Here is a 27642-nt window from a genome sequence, read left to right as displayed (position 1 = left end):
TACTTGGTTTCATTGTTTGCAAAGGGACTACAAGAAATCCTAAAATACATCAGTAAATGCCCAGAGGCTCTCAGCTAAATTTCTCTGTTTGATGAGGAAATATCAAAGGCAAGGAGACACGGCTGTCATAACACGTCTTTACTTCTTGCCAGCATTTTATCCGTGGCAGCTTTATTCTGAAAAAAAAAAATGAACTGGATTGAGATTGATCCATCCCTATAACCCTAATATAACTTTTCTTGAAAACAAGAAGGTGGCATAGTTATATAAGAAATCCGTTCCTAAAAAGTAATTCTGTGTCTTTTAATATTAAATAAATGAACAGATAACTGAACAGTAATAGAAATAATAGAAAACAAACAGTATCTGAAGGAACTTTAAATAGTTGAACAAAATGTTGATGATCTTGTTGTCAGCGTTCCAAAATATCATGCAGAATTAAATCAGAGTTCAAGGCAGAGCTATCCTTAAAGTTTCAATTTAATAAGACAGACATGTTGGCAACAAACTGTGGAATCCCAAATCTAAAAGCTTCCTATATTTCCACCCAGTTGAAAGTTCATGATCTATCCCCACACCCATAAATCCATCACATGGTCCAATGTTCTTCTTCCACGCTGGCATCTACACCCTTCTGCTTCCGGTCAGGTGTCGAGATGCGGAGACAAAAGATGACCTTGGGCTTCTTAGAAAGAATGACAACAACACATTCCACAAATCTACTCCTTTCTATTCCCCCCTCCCAACTACTACACTAATGAAACAGCACAGGAAAATAATAGAAAGTGTGGCAGGCCAAAGATCCTAAAAAGAACATAACTACAGGCCTGACACTTGTAAAATGAACATGTGAACCAGAGCTATTTTTCTAGCTTATGGATGTATGTGTGTGTGTGTATGTACAGGTTGTGAGAATCTGAGGGTCTTTGATGCTCTCTGATGATGTTACCCAGTTTGGATAACGAAACGTCTGCAAGTAAACAACCAACCTCAGAGAGCACCAAGGACCTCTCACTTCAACCCTGAGCTACAAATATTCTCCTTTATTGGTACTGTGTAAATCTACTCACTATAGAAGGCTTTCATCCTCCCCCTCCACTGTTGTCTTTATTGTTCCAAGGCTGGAATATGTGATGGCAAAGTGAGTTGGAAGAAGGGAATTCCTCAATATTAGATGGAAATTGTCTGACTGAACAGAAATTTACTCAGACAAATTTGTGCTGCTGCCTAGTTTTTCCCAACTCTGCTCTTTCACAAACGTTGCCAAGCTTTTATCTCCACCCTTTCCTGTAATTAAATGACCCAAGGTTTGGAGATCAACTAGCAAGTTGCATTGGGGAAAAAGGACTGTGGGACTGCCTTTTCTGTGTATAATTTCACTTTTTTGTATCTAAGGGATAAAACATGTGTACGCTGTGCAATTTGAAGTGTCTTTTCCAAAACTCAATGACTACAAAATTATTATTTATTTTAGAAAACCAGGTGACAGTAGACGGTCATAATAGTACTTCTACTCAACAGTTATTCAACCAACTCTCCTCTGAGGAAGGTATGTGGCTTTATAAAAACAGACTGCTTGAGAGAGGGGGGGGGAGAGAGAGAGAGAGAGATTAGATTAAATCATACTATATTAAACAGCTGGCATTTCACAGTGGTTGCATCAGAAAATACCTATTTTATACCAGCATATTGCTAAGAAATCACTAGCTGGTTTTAGCCAAACTATTACCTTTGAGCCTGAATTCCCCTTTCTGTAATATGAGGACAATAATATCTTATTTTATAGACCAGTCATAAAGCTGACAAGAAGATACATGAAATGCTTTCAGTAAATTGTAATAAGAATATAATATACTGGAATACTAGAATTAGTAGAAACTTCTTGTTCTATAAACATTTGTTTCCTGTAACACAAATATATATGATGCCTTTGTATTTGTATCATATATGTGATACATTATGCCTTTACTTTTGTATTTCCTGTAACTAACTTCCTGTAACAAACACATTAGGCCTCTGTAAAGTATCTGTCATTTGCCAAAAATATGTTCCTGCCATCTGATCTAAAGATTTGATCAATCTTCTTCCTGCAATCCAGGGTTTAAGAATGTATCTCAGGCTGGAGTTGTATGCAATTTACTCTCCAGCACAACAGCCCTAAAACTTACATATTTGATGTGTGCAAGTTCCCTTCTCTGCAACACTAGGGGGCCAAGTAGCCAATTGTGAGAACAAAGGAAGCGATAAGGCTAATTAAGAGGCTGGAATGGGGGATTTAATTTACATTTCTAACTGTATGAAAAGGAGTGATACTTCTCTGAGTGTGTAGCTTTTCCTTGTATATCCTTGTATATCCGTTTGGAACTGCTGATCCAGACTTTAGACTTTGATCAAAGATTAAATGATGATTCTTGCTCAAGCCTCCGTTTAAGGTCTTATTTTGGCTCTGTGTAGGCTTAAACTTATTCTGGGATCTTACAGTATCTAAGGGATAAAACATGTGTATGCTGTGCAATTTGAAGTGTCTTTTCCAAAACTCAATTACAAAATTATTATTTATTTTAGGAACCTATGTGTATACAGTAGAAGTTCATAGTAGTAATTCTACTCCACAGTTATTCAACAAATTCTCCTCTGAGAAAGGTACAGTATCTAAAGGACAAAACATGTGTATGCTGTGCAATCTGAAGTGTCTTTTCCAAAACTCAATGACTACAAAATTATTATTTATTTTAGAAAACCAGGTGACAGTAGACGTTCATAATAGTACTTTTACTCAACGGTTATTCAACAAACTCTCCTCTGAGAAAGGTATGTAGCTTTATAAAAACAGACTGCTTTAAAAAGAGAGAGGGGGAGATTAGATTAAATCATACTATATTAAACAGCTGGCATTTCACAGTGCTTGCATCGGAAAATCCCTATTTTATATCTGCATATTGCTAAGAAATCACTAGCTAGTTTTAGCTAAACTACTCCCTTTCAGCCTGAATTCTGCTTTCTGTAATATGAGGACAATAATGACTTACTTTATAGACCAGTCATAAAGCTGACAAGAAGTAATGTAGGTGAAATGTTTTCAGTAATTGAGAGCACTATATAAATTAACAGTACAGTACTGCACAGAAAAGGAGCTAATTCTGAACAAGTCCTCCTTTTAAAAAAATATATTTCTAAAGATTTATAGGGAGCCTATTTTTTCCAATTAAAGAAAGCAAATTAGCCTCAAACTAATTTGCAAATAGATTATTAGGGCTGTCCTTCTCCTTCTCATTAAGAAATCAATCCTATGAGATTTGAGCATGTTCTTCATAATAAGAAATTTTTACAATGTTTCCTTAAGTAAATTTGACTCCTGGTAACAATTCAGATGGATCCATGAAAGTTGTGGGTTGGTTAAAGCTGTTTGTTTTAGGAAGTAATTTACTGTTTCCTTCTTTGAGGTTTTTTTAAAAAATATATATACTTTTTGAGTAGTATGAAACTTTGAGAATTCCTTAAGGTGCCTCATCGTAAACATTAGCCAAGTCTGACCCTGTTTTCTTCATAAAGATCAGCCAAAATTGATTAAATACTACAACCTACAGATCGCTCATTTAATAAATACTTCAATAAAAGGAAAATAAAAACAAATATTATTGAGTTGCTTAAGAAGTGCCTTTTTACTTGGCAAATATTAAATGGACACTACCAAAAGTCCTTGGTCAAGCAATACTATAAGATACTTTTTATGGGTAATTGCAGATATAGTCAATAATAAATATTTTCATTACAAACTCTCAGTTCAGGTTTCAGGTTTATTTGGATTTATATGCCGCCCTTCTCCAAAAGGACTCAATAAAAGAATGATACAAAATGGATGAAATTATGCCTAAGCATTGCTGTCAGTTCTCCATGTTGGTCAAATCTGCTTTCGTCTATAATAAATGATACTTAAATTCATGATCAGTTTTTCAGATGTTGTATCCAATATCTAATCATGAGAGAGATTAAAGTCCTAGATTCCTCATATCACCACAATAATGTTATTTATTGTAAGAGATTTACAATCAATTGTGGTTTTCTAATTTTGGTCAGTTGGACATTCCAATCACATCCCATTTATATCCAATCAATTTCTTGATGCTTTCCTATTGTAATATTTGATCATTTTAAAAAAGAGGTGGATAGATTGGGAAGGAGAGAAAAATAGCGAAAATTAACTGCAATTTAAGTAAAACAATAGGCGCATTTCAGGTGAAAATTTTGCAAAGCTATGACACTAATAGTGATTACATGATCAACTCCTTGATCTGCATACTCATGAAAAAGTATGTGTTTTTGTCCCAAACACTGCTCAACATCTGTTATTATAGTGGGGAGAGTGACTATAGAGAGTTTAGTAGCAAAAAACTACAAGAGTTCTCCAGCCTGATGTTTTCCAGTTGTGCGTTACCAAATCTACAACTTTTCTAGCTAGCATATTAGAGTATGCATTTTTCTGTCTATCCGTGTTCATATTCTTTTCAAAATTTCATATGTTTTCAAGTGAATGGAAAGAACATACCCCGCCCACCTGGAGTCAAAGATCAGCATGGTAACTACATTATATTGTCTGTCCTATTTCTACAAGGCTGTGTAATTAATTTATATTCTTCAGTAATTCAGGAAGTCTTATATATTATTTTTAGTTTATCAAAGTATCTCAGTAAATTATGGCTTAATCTGTTAACATGAGGTGTAGAAAATATTGACTAATGTTTTATTTGAATTAGGAAATCTGGTCTTTTGAGCTTTTTTAAAAACCCTAATATTTATTAAAATATCTCTCTCAATATATGAAATGAGCAGACGTAATATATGGAGAAGGGGAAGAATTCTTGGCAGAGATTACCAATTTAAAAGTATATTTTTCCCTTTGATTCTCTCTTATTCTTTTCTGCTGATAATGAACAACAGTATGGTTTTTAGTGGGCACAGTTGTGCTTTAAAAATTGCAGTGTTGACAAAGTCAGCATTCAAGCTTTGTTCTGTTTTGGTGTGAAATAGAACTCTGGGCATCAGGAAACTGGAAATGTCCATTTTGGCCTACAACTCTAATCCCCTTCATTGCAGGGGTTAGGGTTACAAACATGGCACAAGCATTGTGGGGCCCAATTGCAGATTACTGTCTATTCATTTGCATTTTTATTTTTTAAGACATCACCAGGAAAGGAATTTTGTTTTATTTCTCCATTCCCAAGTTCTCAAATGATTTAAATGATGTGATGCACACGCATATAATTAATCATTACCCATGGTTAATTTCATATTTTCTTGAAAAGAAGTAACCAGAAATGGAATATAAATTTTATAATTTACGTTTATTTACATTCGTGTACAGGTTGAGCAAAAGAGAATTATATAGTATTAATAATAGATTCCCATTTTCTATTAAAGAAATCAAAGCACTTAATGGTAAATATCAAACCTTCCCCTTATTTTTCCACTTCTATTAAATATGAAAAGAAAAGTAGGATAGTTTGGTCCTTTCTGTTTACTAATCATTAGAAGATGATGGCCAAATTTAATTCATGCAACAGCCTGAATAAGAACTTTAATTCCTTTCGGTTTTCAATGGAAACACATTCATAGTAACTACTTGAAGTCAAGAGGTAAGATTTTTGGGTGCCAACAAAAGAAAGTTGCATTCAGAAGCATCTGTAGCCCACAAGAGTGACAGAGCAGAATGATAGCCCTGGGGCTCATTCAGATTAACCCCAAATCGTTTCAATATTCTCAAAACTAATGTCCTCTTTCCTATGCTTGTCTATAAATCTTTCAGATTACAAAAGAACTCATTTATAAATGAATAATGATGTAAAAGACCACCATACTCCCTGTTGATTAAAGTTGCCATTAAAATTTTTAAAAACCAGCAATTATTTTTTTTAAAACAAAAGCAAAACAAAAGCCCAAGTGCATCTCCAACTAAAAAAACTTGCAATGATTAGAATAATGTAAGATGTGTAAGCTAAAGCTAAAAACTCTTTCCCCAGCTCTCTTACACACATACAAACAAATGCTTTTGTTTCTCATAATGATACAACTTTCTTAGATCTTACACACACACACACACACGTATTTTTGGTATTTTATTAGCATATCCCATAGTAGTACATTGGCAATAGTCTTTTTTTAATATCCTCTGGCAGCTAAGCCATCAGATTTGTACTGCAAAAGTCCAAGGACATGCAGAAAATGCTCTTAGTCATCATCTAAGTCAGTGTTTCTCACACCCAGGAACTTTAATATGTGTGGACTTCAGCTCCAAGAATTCCCCAACTACAAGCCTGGGAGTTAGAGTCCACACATCTTAAAAATTGCTAAGGTTGAGAAACACTGACCTAGGAAACAGCATTTTCTGTATGTCCTTGGACTTTTGCAGTACAACTCTGATAGCTGTAGCTGCCAGAGCGTTTTTTAAAAAAAGACCACAGTGGTCATCTGAAATTTTGCAGCCCAAATCTGGTGTAGTTCTACAAAGAAGCAAAGCAGATTTTAAAAGGCAAACAAAAGTTGTTGCTGTCAGAGGAAAGAGGTGGATGGAGAACAACCTTTAAAAAAATGTCTGGATGCTGTTATAATTTAAAATACTTTTCAACCCTAAGAGAGCTTTTCATGTTCTTGACCTGGTCTTTCCCAGTGCTACTTTTGTAGAATTAAATCCCTTTACATTTGGTGTATGTTTTAGTTCAGATAGCAAATAGTAAGATGGGTTTTTAATGAAGTATCAGAAAGTGGGATCGACAGTGCCTGCCAGAATTTGATGTGGCCTTTGTTTGCTTAAATGAAACAATGTGCTTATTTATTTAGCATGTGGCATATCATACATGGACTAGTAATATATATTAACATTTTACCTAGATTAGTAAAACATAATAAAATACAAATGTTGAAAAGATCTATGTTCAAATACCAATATCTAGGCCATCTAACTATTTAAGCAATATATATTGCTTAGCCACTAAGCCACAGTGAGCTCCCTCCCATATTTGGGCATACCTGGGGTTGTAACACAAATGCATACCTATTTCCCTGGCTCAGCTGATAAGGAGGAGAACCTGTAGCTTAGTGGCTATGACTCCTGCCTAATATGTAATACAGCCCAGGTTCAAATCCCAGTAAGGGTATGGCTAGCTGATGAGAGCTAAATAGCTTGAAATAGATCTATACTAGTCTCCCTTTATTTATTTATCAGCACAAATACAACACAAATATAAAAAGGCAACATTAAAAATAAAAATATGGTTTTCTGCCTGGATGGTTTTCTGTAATGAGCCGAATGACAGAAAGGGGGAGTAGTGAGCTCCCTCCCATATTTGGGCATACCAGGGGTTGTAACACACATACATACATACATACATACATACGTACGTACGTACGTACGTACGTACGTACGTACGTATGGTGGTATGTATGTATGTATTTGTGTTACAACCCCTGGTATGCCCTTTCTGTCCTTCGGCTCATTACAGAAAACCATCCAGTCTTCTGTAATAAGCCGAAGGACAGAAAGGAGGAGTAGTGAGCTCCCTCCCATATTTGGGCATACCAGGGGTTGTAACGCAAATACATACCTATTTCCCTGGCTCAGCTGATAAGGAGGAGAGCCTGTGGCTTAGTGGCTAATACATCTGCCTAATATGTAATACAGCCCAGGTTCAAATCCCAGTAAGGGTATGGCTAGCTGATGAGAGCTAAATAGCTTGAAATAGATCTATACTAGTCTCCCTTTATTTATTTATCAGCACAAATACAACACACATTACACACACACACACACACACTAGCAGTCTGGTACATAATTCCAGCTGTTGATGGTATCTTCATATCATTGTATGACTTCTTGTGAATTCTGCTGCTGTTTTGAGCCTTTTCAGTTATAGCCTGAGAAAGAGCAAAACAGACCACCAATTTAAAGAATGGCCATGCTCCCAAATGGTAAAAAGTAATTTTCAGAGTTGTGCAGAGTAGGAACCTCTTAAATGCATAAATCTGCTTTAGCTCTCTTTAGGTTACTGAAATAGCCCTCTTCAGTAAAAGGCCATATATACAAACAAGCTTATTAAAGAGACAGATGCCTGGTGCTGAGTGCTGGTTGAGACAGACAGATGGCTGCTCAGCACATTAGGCGGCTCATGGGTCCATCCTTTCTTGCTTGAAGTTTTGCCTTCACTCACTGCAGCCTAGAAATGAGGTTAAATCCTAAAATATCCTCCTGCAGTCTCTATAGCTTCTGACACAAGGCTTTTCTTTGGCAGCACTGTCCTTCCCTGTAATCTCAGCTACAAAGAAAGATTGAGCCCTAATTTTAAAATATGGAATAATGTAACTTTGGGAAGCTCTAATCTGAGATAGATAGATAGATAGATAGATAGATAGATAGATAGATAGATAGATAGATAGATAGATAGATAGACAGACAGATATAGTTTGTTTATTTATTTATTTAATTTGTCAACAAGTACAAGGAAACAAGTGTCAGTATAGACATAGACACATGAAAAAATGGCACAAATACATGAATATAAGTAAGCAAAACATAGCTATAAACACATAAAATGAATACATATAAATGGGGACAGTAGGATAGGGATGGTAGGCACGCTGGTGTGCTTATGCACACCCCCTTAGGGACTTCTTAAGAAATATGTAAGGTTCACGGTAGACAGTTTAAGGTAAAAGGTATGGGGCTTAGAGGAACTAACAACAGGATCAGGTAGAGTGTTCCATACATTTTCTACTCTATTGCTGAAGTCGCATTTCCTGAAATCAAGATTAGAGCTGAATACATTTAGTTTGTATCTATTGATAGCCCTTGTGTTATTGCAGTTGAAGTTAAAGTAGTCACTAACAGGTAGGACGTTATGGCAAATAATCTTGTGTACTAAGCTTAGGTCGGACCGTAGATGGCGTAGTTCAAGGTTATCCAGGCCTAAAATTTCAAGCCTGGTGGTATAAGGAATCTTATTGCCAGCAGAGGAGTTGAGTACTCTGGATCCTCTCTAATGTATTAAATACAGTGTGGATTCCAGGCAGGTGAGCAGTATTCGAGGATAGGTCTGGCAAAGGTTACTCTAGATACAAAGGTACAAAAACACTAGAGCATTACTAGTATAGTGTTATATTATTGCAGTTTGCTCTACATAGAGCTATCACCTGGAAATTTCTGAGTAAATTATCTGAATAAGGATGTTTGAGAATACGGAAGTTCTCCCAAGGAATATCTCTACTTTGAAAATTGCAGTGGTTGCCAGGTGATTGCCAGCAACCCAAGATGCTGAAAGCTCTACATACCTCAGGATAAACATTTCTGTAGAACTGTCTGTTCCCCATGGGCTCTGCCTGTCCAATGAGATGAAATATGGCAAACCTACCCTGGCTCCCTTCTTTTAGGAACTGCCATTTACAAAGCCCAAGGAGTTGAACCTGGGGCTGTCTTTTTTAGAATAGATTTCTTCTGGATCTCATCCTGCTGAGTTTTAGGAGAACCATAAAATCTAGGGTTTTTAAGATAGCTCTGGAAGGAGACGTTGTGTCAGTTTTGTGATATATTTGGGTGGGGTTTGTTAATGGGCATAGTTTTCTTTACAATGTTTGACTACTAGGCTTTTTGCTGTTACTTATATTTTGTTATACTTACCAAAATATATTAATACCTGTTGTTAATATTTTACTTAAAGCAATGCAAGCAACTTGTTCATTTTATACGAACAGTATATGACCCCCAGGCACTATTCAACTCAAATGAGTTTTTCTTAAAACTCAACTCCCTCGCATCCACCCCAACATATAATCATTTTTTTACATTCAGTCCAAATTCGTGGTGATAGTTAAAATTCATATAGGAAGACTGGAATCTTAGGACAATTTAAAATTAGTTCACAAGATGTCAGGGAAAAAAAACTCATGACATTGGATAATTCTCAGAATGGCTATTCTCTAAAAGTAGCATGGATGCTAACCGTTGGATTAGATTATGTGTGTTTTTACAAGTCCACCCCAGAGCCATCTCTGCAACAGTGCCAGCCATGCAAGAGTTATTTAGCCCCAAGTGTTCAGAATAAGGCAGGCATCAAACAAAAGTCCTTGCTACTCAGAAATAAAGTAGAGTAACAATCAAACCAGCAATCAAATAAGCAATACCCCAATCAAGAAACTACCAAAGAGCCATCAGTAAACAGCCCAAATAAAGCATGTCTATGACCACTCAACTCAAGACATCAGAATATAAACTGACAGAAAGCAGCACTCCTTAGTAGCACTGATGATGTTGCCTACTTAGGGTAATGGAACATTTGCAAGAAAACAAGCAAGCTCAGACAGCACCAAGAACCACTCACAAAGTAGAGTAGTTAGGTAAATAATAAAGCAGGTCCGTCTTCTTTATAAAGTTGTAGAAATCATCTAATTTGAGCAGTAGGTGTTTTTGTACCTTTGTATCTAGAGTAGCACTTACTGTACTTGATATAATATTGACTTTCTGCTAACATTGTAAGACATAACTCCCATCACCTGACTCAATTCTGCTTAGCTGACATCTAACCTGAATAAATATGAATGATGCTATTTGCAGACAAAATCTCACAAGTATGTCAGCTTAGGAGCAAGTTACTTCATCTATTTTGCCCTAAGCAAGGCCACTGAACAAGAAACCGTACACATATTAAGTAGAAAGCAGTATACATTTGCTTTACTGCTCTTATTGCCAGATTGACACAAACATAGCAAATACACTTGCTTGGTCATATTTGTGCCTAATTCTCTGCTATTACTGCTGCATCTTTAAGACTTCTTAGTTATGCTATTTAGGATTTTACATAACATTTTATTGTGCTAACATAATATGTACCGTGAGCTAAAAAAAAAACCGCAACCCTGAAGTATAGAAGCCCTTATTATTGTTGTAAATTAATTTACTAGGTTGTTGGCTTGTTCTTTCTAGAATAATTAATCTAGGGAGATCAATTGCAGAAGAAGATAGAGCTTCTGCATCCGGTCATCCTAATTATTCCTGATTGCATGTTTATTTCCAGCTTATCCATGGGACAAATCATGCTTAAAATCTATGCCTTTGGACCTGGAGCAATTTGAAAAAGTGGATGCATATGCAAAAAAGGTAAATAAATTCTGAAAGTAATAACAGCATGCCTCAAATAGAGTTGCTACCCTTTTTAGATATAACCCATGGTGTTGGATATATTAGTGTTTACTGCATTACATAGATGCTAGTGTTAATTATTTCCAGCAACATTATGGAATTCACGTGGAGTCTAGTTATTTAGTTTTTCTAGCTATTTTAAATTATGCTGATGTAGTTATGCTGATGAATTGCTTTATATACAATATATTATTATTTCAATAATTATGTTGTATGTCCAAATTACTAGCATGTTTGACAGTTAGTCAAGATTTATAGAGCTGCTAATAGCTAAGCTGATAATCCAGATACGTAGTGAATTAAAAACTACACAATAGTGTTGATTTAATACATATTCTCTCTCTCACACACACACACACACACAAGTACTGTTTTGGAGAAAGATGGAAGTAAATTGAACTGCAGCAGAAATTCATAATATTTGGATCCTGGGAATTATATCTGATTTGTAGAAAATAGGTGCTGCAGCTATCAGACTTATGACAAATTATAAAGTTTGCTAAGTTTTGATGGCTGCAATCTATTGCTTCAGACAAGTTCTACTTGAACAGAATATAGTAGTGATGATGAAACTTTTAGGCACTGAGTGCCCAAACCTGAAGGCGCGCGCCCCCTGGAAATCCAAACCAGCTGGCTGGCGGGAGGCCAGGCATCTTAACACCCGCAGCTCTGCAATAGGCACAATCTTTTTCTCCCGTTAGCTTCTGTTTCATCGTTTGCAGAGAAACTTCTGTTTCCCTGCAAACAATGGGGTGAAACACCACGGAGAAACGCGGTGGACCTGAGTTGGGGCAACAGCATACATGTCCACAGAGAGGACTGCGTGTCACCTCTGGCATGTGTGCCATAAGTTTGCCATCACAGAAATATAGTATACAAGTGATCCATCTGAGAGTTTTACTGTATCTGTATTTGTGCATCCGTGTTGTATCTTCTATTGTATACTGATCTCATTCTTTGACAATTATGTTAAGGAAGCCATTTTCTCTTCTTGAAGAAAAATGCAAACTTATTCTAGTTCAAAATGGTAGCCTAATGGAAGTTGTATTTTCATTGAGAAAAACTGCTCAAAAAATACCTGATATGTATACTACCTTGAGTGGTCCAGTTGCTTTAGTAGTGTGAGGCAGACAGAATAAATGTTTCATTGATGGATCCTGGCAAATGCTGGGATGCTTTTCTGATGCTATCTAAATGGGTGATCTTTTCCTATAACGGTGAGCAAAAAGCATGCATAAGAACTGAAGTCCAGCATGTTTTAAATAGATCAGATTAAGAAAGGAATTTTTGAAATATACGAGTTTAGATCTAATTAGGTAAAATATCAACCATTTCCCAATCAGATTGCTAAATTTTAGAAATGCAAGAAACTGTATTAAAACAAGCTAAAATTATTTTCCCATCTATCCTTGCGTAGACTGCGTTGACCATCAGCAAGTCTCCAATTTCTACTATCTTGAAACTGGAAGGCTGAAGAATACTGTATATCAGCCTTATCTGTTAGCAGTTCACAGTAGGAAATTTCCCTTGTCTACAACCTCTCAGCTGAAAATGCCAGGACCATACTTAAACATTTGCCTTTGTGTCATATATTCTGTCATTTTGTTAAGGTATTTTCCCAAGGCATTTTTCTGATCTTCCTCCTTAAGAATTTTTAAATTTGCATCCATTTTTATCATTAGTCACAAAACTATAAAAGCTTTTGAAGAAACATCTCAAATCTTATCGAACACGTTTTGTTTTCTTCTAAATTCCTTAGATGTCTCACTTTGAGGATTTATTACCACTTTTGCAAAGAAAATCACATAGGTAACTCAATACAAGTTAATAAATATTTATTACAAATACATTCACAACCCAAGATAGATGCCAATAAAAGACAATATTTGTAGCTTGAAATGAGGAGTCCTTGCTGCTCTCTGAGCTTGGTTGTTTTCTTGCAGACATTCTTGCAGACAATGAAATAATCTCCCAGAAAACAACCAAGCTCAGAGAGCACCGACGACTCCTTACAATGAGATATTTATCACGAATGAAGGTGAATATACATGTCCCAGGATAATGTTGCAGGATCCAATCTGTGTCAGTCATCAGGACCAGATTCTGAGCTTTCAGACTCATTTTGGAGCCCATCGTCAGGGAACACCTCTCTAGCAGAGTATGTGCTGTTCTGAGTGTGGTATTTATATGGTGGCTTTTTAGATGCTGATTGGGGTGTTGATGTCTGGTTATTAAGTCATTGGCTGTCACTTGCTTGTGCTGCCCAGACCTCACCTTGATAAGTACTTGATAAAATGGTGGCAAATTAGCACTCCTGTTGACTGACGAGGGGGGCCTGTTTCCCAGGCTTCAATCACTTCCCTGGCTGTTTTTGTGCCTGCTCATCCAACAATCTTAGTAGCTGCAAAATTTAATATAAGTCATTGCAGTGTGAGGCTACCAATGAGATTGAGTCTCCTTATCTGACTGCTCACTTGTGTTCTTGAAATCTGGTGGTTAACTTCCTCCCTGTCTGTCCTATATAGTCACGGGGCAATCCATGCACAGGATTCATTAGCTTATATTGGAAGCATTTCTCACCTCCGAATAATCTTTGCAATGCATAGTTTGTCCTCATATGGTAGCCTCTGGGCGGTGTGCAATGCCCACTTGCAGATCTCAGAAGTTGTGTTCTACAGCTTCCAAAATGTTTTTAATGTATGGCAAAAACCATGTTCCTTTCTCTTCCCAGTTACGCAGACATCTTGTAATAAATAATTGTAGGTACCTATTCTGCTTGCCTGACTCAGATTGGATCCATTGGCTCCATCCACTTCTGATTATGCAACTTCCAAATTTTTAGAATATAGTCTTGATCAGCCAATAGAGAAAATTACAGATTAATAAAATCTCTGCTTTGGCCTGACAACTCAGCAATTCTGGCTTTCGATAAGGATACATTGTGAAAGAAAATAATTGAATTGTAATCAGTTATAGCTACTCATAAACTGTACACATATAACAGTAAAGTAATCCTTCCTAGCAGTGTCTTTGAAACTTAAGTACAGTATAGCAACACTAAGGAAAACCCTGCTCTATCTTAAATCCAATGTTTAATTAGGCTCCTGTACAAATATATAAGCTTGCCCTTCCACTCCAATCACCCCTAAAATTATCCTAAACCGAACTATGAACTTCTGTGGGGTTGTTGTTTTTTTGACAGAAGGAAATCAATTGTCTGATCAAATGTGCATCTGCAGAGCACAGGGGAAGCATTTTGCCAACTGTTTCCAAAAAAGGTCTAGAAAATAAAGGATTGAACTCAATTGCATCTTATTGTCCAATATCCTCAAATTACAGGTGAATGTCAAAAGCAGTGTGGAAGAATTAGTGCAAGCCTTGCTCCGTGTAGCACATACTGACCTGGAGAAAGTTAGGGCCATTTGGATATGGATAACCCACCACATAGGTAAGCAGTCTCTTTCTATGAAATGTGTGGGTAAGGCTCATTGTTTGCCTTGTATTTATGCCTGCTGTTCTGTTCTGACAGCCTAGAATGAGAATATATGACTGAGGGGGACCTAGTATAGTCTAGAACAAGGTTCTCAACACTTTTTTGCTCATGCCCCCCTTTTGAGACTCATGTATCTCTGATTGTCGGGTTCTTTTTTAAATTACACTGAATTTGATTGACCTATACTCCAAAGGTCTAAAGAGCACTGGAACCAGGACTGGTGGTTATTTATATATGTCTGTAAGTTTTGGGGGTCTGTTGTGTTTTGAAAAAGAACCCCAAGATATATAATTGAAATGCACAAATATGAGTGCTTCCTATTGCCTCTATCTCATCCTATACCCATGATGGCGAACTTATGGCACACATGCCCGAAGTGGCACACGGAGCTATGTTGCCTGGCACATGCGGCATCACCCATTCGTCTTCCAGGTTTCACATGCGTGCATGAAAATCAGCTGGCCTTCACGCATGTGGTAGTGCCAGAAACTGGAAGAGCTGGTCTTCCATTTTCCTGCGTAAGCATGTGCACCAGGCAAAGCTAATTGTCACGTGCACATGCACACACAGAAACCCGGAAAACTAGCTGGCTGATGTGCATGTGCGCAACGGAAACTGGAAGTTCATTTTTGGGCGTGCACATGTACCCTGGGCAGTTTCTCTTCCAGGTTGCAGCCCAGACGAGTGTGCATACCTCCTTTTCAGCATTTGGTGCCGAAAAAGTTCGCCATCACTGTCCTATAGTTGTTTTTGACTTACAACCATTTGTTTAGCGACTATTTGAAATTACAACAGCATTGAAAAAAAGTGACTTATGACTGGTGGTCACACTTAAAACAACTGCAGTATCCCCATGGTCATACGATGAAAAGTCAGGCACTTAACAACTGGTATGCATTTCCAATGGTTGCAACATCCCAGGCTCACATGAATGCCATTTGCGACTTCCCCAGCCAGCTTCCAACAAGCAAAGTCAATGGGGGAAGCCAGATTTGCTTAATGGCCTGTGATTCACTTAACAACTGCAGCAATCAACTATGACAAAAAGATCATAAAATCAGGCACAATTCACGTAACCATCACCTTGTTTCATAACAGAAATTCTGGCCGCAACTGTAGTTTGCCGTACTGCCGCTGGGGAGAAGGTTCAAATCGAAAGGGAGGAAGGCAACACAAGTGTCTGCAATTTTTATAAGGAGCCTGCTTTCCCAGAGTGTCCCTCATAATTACTGTTGATATTTATTGTTAACTGTATTGTAATTTTCAATTATGCTGAAATTAGCATTCAGAACGAGATGAGAGAAATATGATAATTTGATCACATTCCTAGTAGTTGAGTGGTTCTCTCAGAAGCTTACTGTGGCTTCCTAAAAATGTGGCATGATCCTGGAAGGGAGAAGTCATATGGTTCATGTTGCAAACCACTGATTTACAATATCTCCCTTCTGGGGAAAATTATAGCTATTATTATTCATGGGAAATATCTTATTTCAGATGCTTTTCCAAAAATTGCCTATCATCAGGAAACATATATAAAGTATTGTTTTTCTTGGATATCCCAGCTTCCTTCTTTCAGCTGTTATATCTGTTTTGCAAAACTGATGAATAACTATTTTTTTCAGGAAAATATTTGGAACAATGAGTTATTAAAAATGTGTAAAAAATCTTAGGAGAAATGCATACAAAAAGCATATGTGTAAACTAAGCTGAGCTGGAAATTTAAATAACACTTATTTTATCAGAATTAAAGGTATCATTGATTATTATAGAAAGGTTGAAAAAATGGTAATTAAACTTGTACATTTTAGCTTTTTATCCACTCGCTGTTTAAGGTAGATCTACATGATCTACCTTGGAACAAGTACTCGGAGGTAGTTCCATAGTAAAGAAACTATTGTAACTTCACATTGCTTGTTTTATGTATTACTTGTTCCATTGTTCCTCCAGAATATGATTATGAAAGTTTCTTCAATGAAGAGGATCTGTCTTGCAAGCCCCAAGATGTCCTGCAGAGTGGAAAGAGCATTTGTGAGGGATACTCTTGCCTCTTTGAAGAAATGTGCAGGTACATCAAGTTCCAAAATGTTTGGCCATATTCAGTTGCTTAATCACCTATGTATCTATTCCATCTCCATTTACATGTAGAAGGAATCTGAAATATCCTTTTGAACCTGTGTTGTTGAATGGCAAGGAGTCCTAAAAAGGTTAATTTTGCTTATCATTCTTCCCCATTATAATTTTATTTTGCACCATCTGCTGAAACTCACATTGTGTTAACATAACGGCAGATGTGAATATGAAGATAATTTAGTTAGAAGCGGTACTGTGTTTTTCTCTATATTTGAAGTTCAAAAAAAAGTCTGAAGGCTATGGAACAGGGTTGCCTGCAAGAAAAGAATTGTGAATCCGCATTCCTTTTATGTGTAAGGCAGAAGGGTAGATTTAAGGTATGCAAGTTAGTATTTTAAGGAAGAGACCAATCTATCCATCTGTAGGAGTTTTCTAATAATTTTATTTTATGAAATCTAATTGATGGGAGCTCACCTATTTTGAAATTAGAGATAACTGGAAGTAAATTGAAGCTCTGTATTTCTGTAGTGTCATCAGATTCTTAGTTTAATATTGAACAAGGCTTTCTTCCAACACATTACTCATTAGAAGTAAAGATATAATTAATATTGACATCCAAAGGCTGGAAATATATTTACAAAAATATCTCATCAACGCAAAATATCTGGCATTAGGAAACAAATTATGAAATGTCATTTAAAAACCATTTTGATCAACTAAGTAAATGAACTCTTGATAAAACTGAATTACCTGGAAGTTAACTAACTACTGAAAACAAAATGAGATTGAAGACGCATGTTGAGGTATTAAAATTCTTACAATATATATTAATAACTGTAGCATTTATAGGCATGTTTGACAGTAGCAGTGTGTTAACTAAATAGATCTATATTCATTTTACCACAAACATTCATGTGCAGTCAGAACAAGCAAAAGCTCTCCGTATGCATCGCACACACACACACACACAATGTTTTATGATTGTAACTCGCCTAGTTACCTTGTTGGTAAGATGGGCAGCCAATAAATTTAATAAATAAATACATAAATATATAAATTCTTTAAAATCTCCAAAGCAGGGACATATTGGGGCACAAACAAATGCATAAAAACATAAAAGACAATTATATATTTTCAACCGGTTACACTTGCATGTCTACTTCTTACTGAATATAAAATTTAGCAACGCATTAATAACCTTTTCAGAGAAATTAAATTGTGTGTTAAATAGAACTTTCCCCTTAATATTAAGGCAGAATTGGGTTCTGCTCTCATGATTTTATTTTAAAAAGGTGAAATAGAGCTGTTCAACTTTTTTCCCATACCAAACTTTAACAAATAGCACTTGAAACTTTATTCCTTCTACATGTCAAAGTACTTGTAGTGCCACCCATCTCAAATAAGGAAGGCAAGTGGAGGAGAGCATTGCTTTCCTTCTACTTGATCTTGGATACTATGACATTTGTTAGGTCAGCAGGATTCTAATTAGGTTCATTGTAGAACATCACCCATAATGACTGTTACTGACAACGGTATCATGCTTAATTGTAACCATGGTCTGTAATTGTAACTATAATTGATTATGGAGCAAATTCAGATAACACAAACAAATCTCTCTTCTTTTGGCCATTCATTATATTACAGTCAATGGAAAGCATTAACTTGTCCGATTTAGGCGAATTTAAGTGAAGGGTGTTTAATGTCCACACATGAATATAATCTTTTCTCCCTAAGATTTTGATTATCTATTACGTTTCCTGAGGTTTAAAATTCTCATAGATTTTAGCTTAAATGCTGAATGAAGTCCAAGAACATTGACATTGTGATGGTAGGATCTTTGCTGAAACAGCTGCTTGATTTGGCAGGCCTGCAAGACAACAGTTGGGAGACAAAGAACAGTCAGGGAGTATAATAAATTTTCTGAAGAACCTGAGCCCAAGCCCTAGAAAGCAATTTACCGCCTTGTTCCAGTAATTGGTAATGCAAAAAATAGCTGTGGAAAAATACAGGTTTTACAAGACACCATCAACTTCTATTGTTGACGTAAATATTATACATTTCCTTCTCTAGCTCATTATAATACTGAAAAACGCTCAACTGCCTGTTTGCCATTTCAAACAGAAGATGCCCCAAATACCAGAGCTTTGCTGACTCAGACAGCTGTCAAGATTGGCAATTCTACAATTTGTTACAGCAAAGTTAATTGACTAAGGGCAATTCTAACTGGCAAACAAACTACCAGCTTGGCAAAAGAAAGTGGAAATGGGCAAAAATGATTGTATCTCAGTAGTTTAATCCTAAATCAGTTATGACTCTAGCAGTGACCCAAAAGGAGATATTATAGGAAAGAACCAGCCATCCAGCCAACCAACCAAGTGACCATTTGCTTCTTTCGTTGATTATACACTTATCTTGTCTTCAACTACATGGTTTATCACTGCCAACTGTCTCATTTATCCCCTTGCTTTACTGAAATCTCTCTATCCCTCTTGCACTTTCCACAGGTTTTTGTAGTTTTGTTTTCTCTTTTTGTTGTTGTTCACAATTTCTTTTATTCAGCTGAAGTAACCAAAACTGTCTACAGCATTGATGGGAAGGTCATGCCATTCATGTAATATCATTGTAATTTGTAGTATTTTCCAGATTATTTTCTATTCCCCTTGGAAGCATAGGCTAACTTCTTATTTGCTTTTAATCATCTCCGTGCATTGAGCAGATGCTTTTACTGAACTGTCTGCAGTGACTGTATCTGTCTGCAATCAATTCCAATTGTTTCTTTCAATCTATGTTGCTGCAAATTTAATTTCATCTACCATCACACTGCTCAAGCTACTGGCTTTGTTAAGAGCTGAGGGAACTATCACAATCCCCTTGCTAGACACTGATTTCTTACTGATGAATGTTTAACAGTAAAAAGACAAAAACTTAGGTTAGGTTAATTCCACACATTGGGTCCTTCCAGACTTTGGCTTTCCATCTTGCTCCTCCATTAATCAGTCAGTATTTCCTGGACACAGAACATACACAATCCAGTGTGGGGTTGTTGGGAGATTTTTGTTCACCCTTTGATTTAGATTTTTTTTTTGTCTATACACCTTTGGCTTTCTTCAAATCATTCTGTCTCTGCAGACTATAACAGGGACCAGCTTTGAATGGATAGATCAGATACATCAGAAACATAGCAGCCACATTCTGCTTCAGCTGTACCATCCATAATACTTGCAAAGATAGCTCCAGGGAAAGCACATTATAATGACCTAACAAGGATGTGGCATGTCAAAATGAATATATTGTATTAATTAAAAAATGTGAAGTGCATCTTTGCATGTTGCACTTGAATTCTTTTACTATGTAGAAAATTGTTACAATGGAAAAGGTTTATAAAATATTAGGTGATCAATATGTAAAGTAGATCGACAGAAGGAGGAGAGCTGACGTTGTGAGGTGCAATCTTGGTGCTCCGAGATCGCAGTCAAATTTCTGCCACTGGACGGTCCATTTGGACCTAAACCGTCCCGCAGAGACTGTGATTGAGAAGGGCACCTCCTGCTGATCTCAGGGACACCGCAAAGTCCCTGAAATATCCAGGAATAGCCCTTTTTTTCCGCCAACAGAAACACAGCTAATGAAGCTGCTGAAGTTGGGACAGCTCCGGAACGGGAAGAAAGAGGAAAGAGAAAGTGTGTCGAATTGGTGAGGAAATTTTATTATTAGAGGAAGAGACTACCCAAGAAAAAAAATTAAGTTAAGTTAAGATTGAAGACAGAAGACTGTAGGCAGCGAGATTGATCTGCATTGAACTTAGTGTATTATCCAGTTTCTAATTTTTTTTTCACAGATGGAACTTTTACAGGGGCTCCCTATTTTTTAAACTGAATGGATTAATTCTTTCTTCTTCTTTTTTCATTTTTGCTTATACCTATGGATTAAAATTCTCCTTTTTTAATAATGCTTGATGGGATTGATTGGATTGTTTTTGATCTCCATTTAAGGGTTTTTTTTTCTTTCTTAAGCTTGGAATATAAAGAAGATAATAAGAAGGATTATAAAGAGGGTTGTAACAACAGGAGCAAAAGCAGTTACACTGCCACTTAGAGGCAGGAGGCTGAATACATTGTTTTTTCTTCTTTCTCTTTGATCACTTGAGATTCAAGGTTCTTTTAGTTTGTTTACTGACAGTGATAGTAGGAAGAGCACAAGTTGTTTATACAGATGCCTTTTGGAAGTTCTATCACTAGCTATTGGAGGGAAGACAACATTTGACTTGAAAGATAATAAATGAACCTACCTGAAGTTTATTAAAATAGACTTGAACCCTATAGTGGCAGTGTCTGGAAAATTGAAAGAATGGGTCAGCAGGAAAAAGAAACTGTAACATTGCAAATGATTATGTTTGAAATTCAAAATCTATTAGTTGTGACAGAGAGAATTAAAAAGAGATTGGAGAATATGGAATACAAAACAGAAAAATCTGATGGAGAAACTGAGAATTTTTACCAAATGAAGAAAGTGGAGGACAGAGTTCAAAAGATGGAAGAAAAAAACGAGCAAAGAAATAAGAAAACGGTGGATACTGGCAACAAAGTGAGTGTGGTTAGTAATGGCAAGAGCAGAATATGGAAAGGGGAGATAGATGGATTGGAACTCTACCCCAGACTTCAAAGCACAGAAGAAAAGAGAGAAAAATTGACGGAGATAAGGAAAGAAATCTTGACAGAAGCACTAGCGATAACCAAGATAAGTTGATGGAAAGAATAGATGTTGGGTTTCAAGCTTTTATGAGATACGAAAGGAAGAACATGTTGCCAAGAGAAGTTTATACAAGATTTATTAAGAAAGTAACTAGAACATTAATGCTACAAGTGGCAAGAGATATAAGACTGCACTATTACTGGAAAGATACAGGTTGATGCAATAAAAATGTATAATAAAAAATTAAGCTAAATTTAGTTTACTAATAGTATGTATAAGATGAAGCGATAAAAGCTATAGTTAAATAATGATTAATAATAACAATACATATAGATATATTAGTTTGATAATATGAAATTTTATATAAACAACACATGGAGATTATGAGAGGAGGTTTAAAAGTTTTATCTAGAATATGTTATAAAGATGTATTGTGATTGGATGATCTTAGGATGATTTAATAGAATGTTATCATATAATCCTATTCTAGATTTTGAATATTATATATAAAAGGATGTAAAAACAATTACAGTCAAATTAAGGTTGAGATATAATAATTGTGATATACATGAATATAGGTGAATTTAAAATATGTGATTTGATATGAAAAGCAGGTGGTGACTATGGAAGTGATGCATGGAAATACTGTAACCAACTGATACACTTTCTACAATTTGTAATGGAATATGGTTTTTTTATTTTTATTTTTATGTCTGTTTGTCCTTGTTCAAAAACAAATAAAAATTGTTTTTAAAAATATGTAAAGTAGATCATTTTCCACGAGAGCCTTTAACAGATTCTTGGACTACTTTTTTCCCTTAGAAACAAAACAAAAAAGAAACAAACACAACTTGATGTCAATCATTAATTTTCACATATGCAAACCTTTAGAAGCAATTAAATGATGCATCACAAAATAGTGCCAAACGTCTTGATACAGTAAACATATCTCCCTGCAGCAACATTCTACCTACCAGACTAACAACATGCATTATTGTACCAACAATAATGCAAGAAAGGAGCCATCTTCTTGGAATACTGCATGCAAATTAACAATGCTTGTAAACGAATGTCATTTTTTCAAGATGCACATCTTTAGTTCCTGAGGAGTCATTCTTATCTTCCCTCAGAATTGCAGGGGTGCACTGCATGAAATTATCTGGTTATTCTAAAGGCTTTGGCTACAAAATAGGACAGACCTTTAAAGGAGACTCCGACCATGCCTGGAATGCAGTTTACCTTGATGAACAGTGGCATTTGGTGGACAGCACTTGGGGGAGCGGCTCAGTTGATGAATGTCGCAGCAAGTTTATCTTCTGGTGCGTGTCTCTGGTTCTGATATGGTGCTGGGGGTGAGGATGGGGTGAGGGCAGGGAGTAATTACGTATATTACCAATAACATTATGACCCCTCTCTTTTTATTCTAGTTACGATGAATTTTATTTCCTCACCCACCCTGCACTCTTTATTAATAATCATTTCCCAGACAACAAAAACTGGCAGCTACTCAAACCAACCATGGCATTAAAACAGTATGAAAATAACCTGCGGTACTCCAGTAACTTTTACATGATAGGAATGCTGGCGGCCCATCCAGAAACATCTATTATTCAGACAGGTACAATCATACAGCTTCTTGCCCCATGCTAGTATTATTATTATAGCATTATTATTAGATATAACAGCTTTTGGAAGAAAAAAAAATACAGCAACATTTAAAACTTAGGGCGATTTTAATTAATTTTAAAAGATTATCTTGGTAGAACTAACCTGTGGATCTCAATTTTTTACAGTCGTACACACTTTTGCACTTATGCCAAGTATAATTTATGCCAAGTCCAAAATTCCACTACATAATTAGTCTGAAGGGGTCCCTAGAATTTTTTGTAAATTTCAATTTCAAAAGAAAACACAAAAAAAGAAAGGTTAACAATACAAATGACTTATAGGTGCAGGTTAATAAGCCTGATATATAAATAAACATAAATAAATATTAGTTCATAGGTTTTCTGATGTTTTCAGCTGTCCCCTCGGTGTCAATTAGCAGTTTAACTAGTCCAGGGGTGTCAAACCCGATCATGTTACAGACCATATTGTGACGTATTTGGGGGGGGGGGTTGCCCTTGTGGGGCCAGGGTGGCCATGGCTTGCACAGGCCAGATCCAGCCCACAGGACGCGTATCTGACATGCCTGAACTAAACAAACATTTTCAGTTTAGAATTCTATCTTTAGAACTCTTAACTCTCTTTGAAATCCAACAGTGAAAGAGCAGGCAGAACTATAAGTAATAAAAACCATATATGCTTTTATCTTGCCTCAGAATGATGAGCAATTCCATTAGGCTAGCAATAGAATAAAAACAAACAAGTCCCCAAACTGAAATCTCCCTACCTGCAATCCTGTTGCTGTTTTATTCTGAATTTGGATATGGCAGAGGTTTTAAACAATTTCTAACCACAATATTCAACTACAATGTACTCCTTTTCATTCCCAAAATGACTGACAGCAAAGCTGTTCAGATCACTTTCTACAAGCTTTTTGATTGATTTGTGTTTCTCAATAATAAGACATATTCTAACTAGCTTTCTTTATTTGCATGTTACAGTAAATGGAAAAGTCACAATAGAAGTGGAAAGCCGTTCTCCAATGCTGTTTACGTCTAAACTGAAAGGGGCAAAAGAATACAGCCTGATGACTTTGAAGAAGAATGGGATGAAACTGGAACTGTACCCACAGGAGATGGGGAGTCATAAACTCCAAATCTTTGCCAAACTGCCCAAAGGCCCTGAAGATGTTTACAGGTTTGTCCTAGAATACAAGATTGAGTGCAGTTCTATAGACAGGAATGTTTGTTTCCCAAAGAAACTCAACCAACCAGTTGGGCCCAACTGGTTCACAGAGAAACAGGGAATCCTCAGACCTTCCCAGAAAGGTCCAGTTATTCATACTAACGATGGCTGCTGCAACCTCAGCTTCATCCTCAATAAAGACTTGGACGTTTTTGCCTTATTGGAGTCAGACAAAGTAAACTTCAGTGAAGATGAAAGACGACGACATATCTTACAACAACAACAAGGGAACCAAATAAACTTTAAGATCCATCTTCCACATGCTGGGAATTTTGCTTTCCAAATTTATGCTAAGGAAAAGTCAGATCCTGGTTCTAACTATAACTATATCTTTAATTACCTCATCTGTTGTCCAAACACTGATGTCAAATGGCCAATGTTTCCCCTGAAATATAGTACGTGGGCAGTGAGCTATGAATTAGTGGAACCTTTGGCTGCATTTCTACCAGCCAATTGCAACATTCAGTTCAAACTTAAACTTCACAGCATTGCCGAAGCATTTGTTCTATGTGAAAAACGTTGCCCCTTGTCTCTTAGTAAGGATGGCTACTGGGAGGGATCCTGCAGTACTTCTGGCTGCAGAGAGATATATGTGGAGGTGGTGGAGAATGCAAACTACAAATTGTACGCAACTGTTTTGAAATATGAAGTAGAATCACAGTAATAGGCCACTTGAACTTTTCCCATCTGCCCATATGCACAATATATGATCTAACTATAATCCATTTCACTCTGAAAAATTTATTTCATGCTGTTGGATGACAAACTCATGCTACTGAAGCAGCAGCAAATCAATTTAACCTGATCAACCCCCATCCTTTGAGACTTTTCACTGATGTTATATGATGCATGAGGTTTATACAAAATGTAACTTACTCATTAAAAACCAAGCAAAACTTTTTCATAATTTCAACATTACAAAATTATTTAGGTAGCTAGTATATATAAAAAAGCACTTATATGCATCTTCTCACCCATCTTGCAATAATTTTGAGATGAGACCACTGATTCGAAAATCAGTGGTCTCAACATTATCACATATAATAAAAGAAGACTGTAGAATTTATGTTGGGCCAAAAAGAGAAAAAGACCCACATTTTTGACTGTCAATACAAAAATGGCTACAGAATTGGAAGAAACATGAAGAAACATGCTTTTACAAGAGTATAATGAAAGCTTTCTTCTGTGCACTTCATTGTCTTACAAATATAAATACTGAAAAGTTTTATACTAGACCTTAAATGCAATTATATGCTCATTTTTATTCACTGGGCTAGAGTATATAGTGAATGTTTTTAATAAGAATCACTTATCTCTATGTAATTTATATAAAAAATTATTTACTTTGGGAAATGCTACTTCATGAAATACCGTATTTTTCGGAGTATAAGACGCACCTTTTTCCCTCAAAAAAGAGGCTAAAAATCTGGGTGTGTCTTATACACTGAATACAGCATTTTTTGCTTCCCTAAACCCCGCCCGCTTCATCAAAATGGCTGTGCAGAACCTTTCAGAGAGCTCCTGGGGGCTGGGGAAGGCAGCAATGAGTGGAAAATGGGCGATTTTTGCTCAAGTCTGCCCTCTCCAGCGTCCAGGAGTACTCTATAAGCCTCCAAAAGGCTATGCATGCAAATTTTTTTGACAAAAAAAGGGCCCGTTTTTGCGAAAAAGTGGCCATTTTTTGCTCATTTTGGGGGGGCGACCCCCCAGAACACTCTGCAAGTCTCCTATTCATGCCTTTTTTTAAAAAACAAATGGGCCTGTTTTCGCAAAAAAACGGGCCATTTTTGGTGGTTTGCAGAGTGCAAAAACTTTTTTTTTTATTTGTCTCTTCAAAACCTTGGTGCGTTTTATACTCCGAAAAATACAGTACACACTGAAGTACCTCAGGATAACATAAGACAAACTAGATCAGGAGTCCCCAGCCTGTGGGCCATGAGGGGACTTCAACTGGTCCATGGAAATGTACATGTGCATTATCACATGTATGAGCGGCGGCAGGTGCACATGCACGCTGCTCTCTCCAATTGAGCTGCGCACGCACACGTATGCTTGCCAGACACTCATACAAACCATCCCCTCTCACCCTCTCCAGTCTGCAAAGCCGGAAATGCTGGGGAACTCTGAACTAGATTACTACATAATTAAATACAGGAAGTTATTATTGAAACTGGTGCTCTCTTTATATAGAAATTCTTTTTAATCTATGGTTTTGCTGAATTAAAAAAAAAAGACTATTTCAACAAAAGTTACCTATTATTCAATCTATTGTACTTTCAAACTGACCACATTTTGCAGATTTCTTTATGGTGCAGAGCTTATTTAAAATGATCCTGGAGATGTTGAAATTTTGTATCATGAATTAATTTTTGATTATGTGTTTCATACATAGAGAACTGTGTATGTTCCTTGTCTCACCCAGAAAACATTAGCAATTCCTTTTACAAATGCTGCTTGTCTTATTACTGTTTTATTACAGTTGTGCAGAACTGTAGATTCACACAAAAACCTCTTGTCAAATAAACAATTTTCCTGCTTTGTTACTTAGGTATCATTAACATACATTAAAGTATTTAAACAGACATATTTCAAGTGATGAAAGCCAGTAGACCCATTTGTAGTTCACATTCTTCAGATTCAGGGAAAGGCCAAATAATTATTGCCATGGAAAATATCATCACTTGTTTTCAAACTGGTTCTCACTACTAATTTAACAAGGATTTCCTGACCTGACATTTTTCCTTCAATTTGAGCTATTTAAAAAGCAAAGAATTTGTGCTATGTAGAAATTCTGGGGTTTATCTTAAAACGCATTTGGAAGACACCAGTCAGGAAAGGGTTGTTGTTGTTGTTGTTTTGTACTATAATGCTTGGTGCATAATCATAGACAGCAGCCTAACTTTGAAGAGTAATAAAACCCTATGTAGAAAATAACAAATACAATTTGAAACGCATTAGATGAGGATGACAGTATTCAAGAGTCTTACTTTCAAAAAAATACTTCAAAAAATTCCTACAGAAAATTATTCCAGAGGGGTTCATTTTGAAGATTTTGGCTCTTTGCCAATGATTTTGTGTAAACGAAGTAGGGAAAGCCATACAAAGAATTCCTAGAATTCTTTCCAAACCCATTAACAATGGTGGCCACAGGAGATGCTTTTGTTTTTTTATCCTGTGAAAGAAGAAGCACAGAATAGGTTGTTTATGAGCTGCTGAGTCACATGACCCACTGCCCAATTTCTCTATCATTAGGGTTCACAGGGAATATTTTCTGGATTTTTGTTTCTTCTATAGCCCCCCGTCATATCTTGGTAGTGTGTGTTTTTATGCCTCTGAGACAGTCTTGATTCTTGGC

At 36.4% G+C, this 27642-nt stretch overlaps 1 protein-coding gene across 2 annotated transcripts in view; it reads left to right on the top strand.

Moving 5' to 3' along the window:
* The window catches only part of KY (kyphoscoliosis peptidase), a 33032-nt gene extending 7184 nt beyond the window's left edge, over positions 1 to 25848 (top strand). Inside the window, exons 3-12 of one of the 2 annotated variants that reach the window (XM_081954358.1) lie at positions 1475 to 1549; positions 2566 to 2643; positions 2737 to 2811; positions 4529 to 4576; positions 11058 to 11140; positions 14522 to 14630; positions 16623 to 16740; positions 22568 to 22756; positions 22865 to 23055; positions 24044 to 25848. In XM_081954358.1, the coding sequence (XP_081810484.1) occupies positions 1475 to 1549; positions 2566 to 2643; positions 2737 to 2811; positions 4529 to 4576; positions 11058 to 11140; positions 14522 to 14630; positions 16623 to 16740; positions 22568 to 22756; positions 22865 to 23055; positions 24044 to 24951 (1874 nt within the window). In that variant the 3' untranslated portion in view covers positions 24952 to 25848. The remainder of the gene's footprint in view (positions 1 to 1474; positions 1550 to 2565; positions 2644 to 2736; positions 2812 to 4528; positions 4577 to 11057; positions 11141 to 14521; positions 14631 to 16622; positions 16741 to 22567; positions 22757 to 22864; positions 23056 to 24043) is intronic. The other variant, XM_081954359.1, reaches the window with a different exon arrangement.
* Positions 25849 to 27642: the final 1794 nt, after the last annotated feature.

Source organism: Natrix helvetica, assembly GCF_964273705.1.
Source record: "Natrix helvetica genome assembly, chromosome: 5".
Classification (NCBI taxonomy): Eukaryota; Metazoa; Chordata; class Lepidosauria; order Squamata; family Natricidae; genus Natrix; species Natrix helvetica.
The sequence above is the reverse complement of the archived record's forward strand: the minus strand, read 5'-3'. Positions and strand labels throughout refer to the sequence as shown.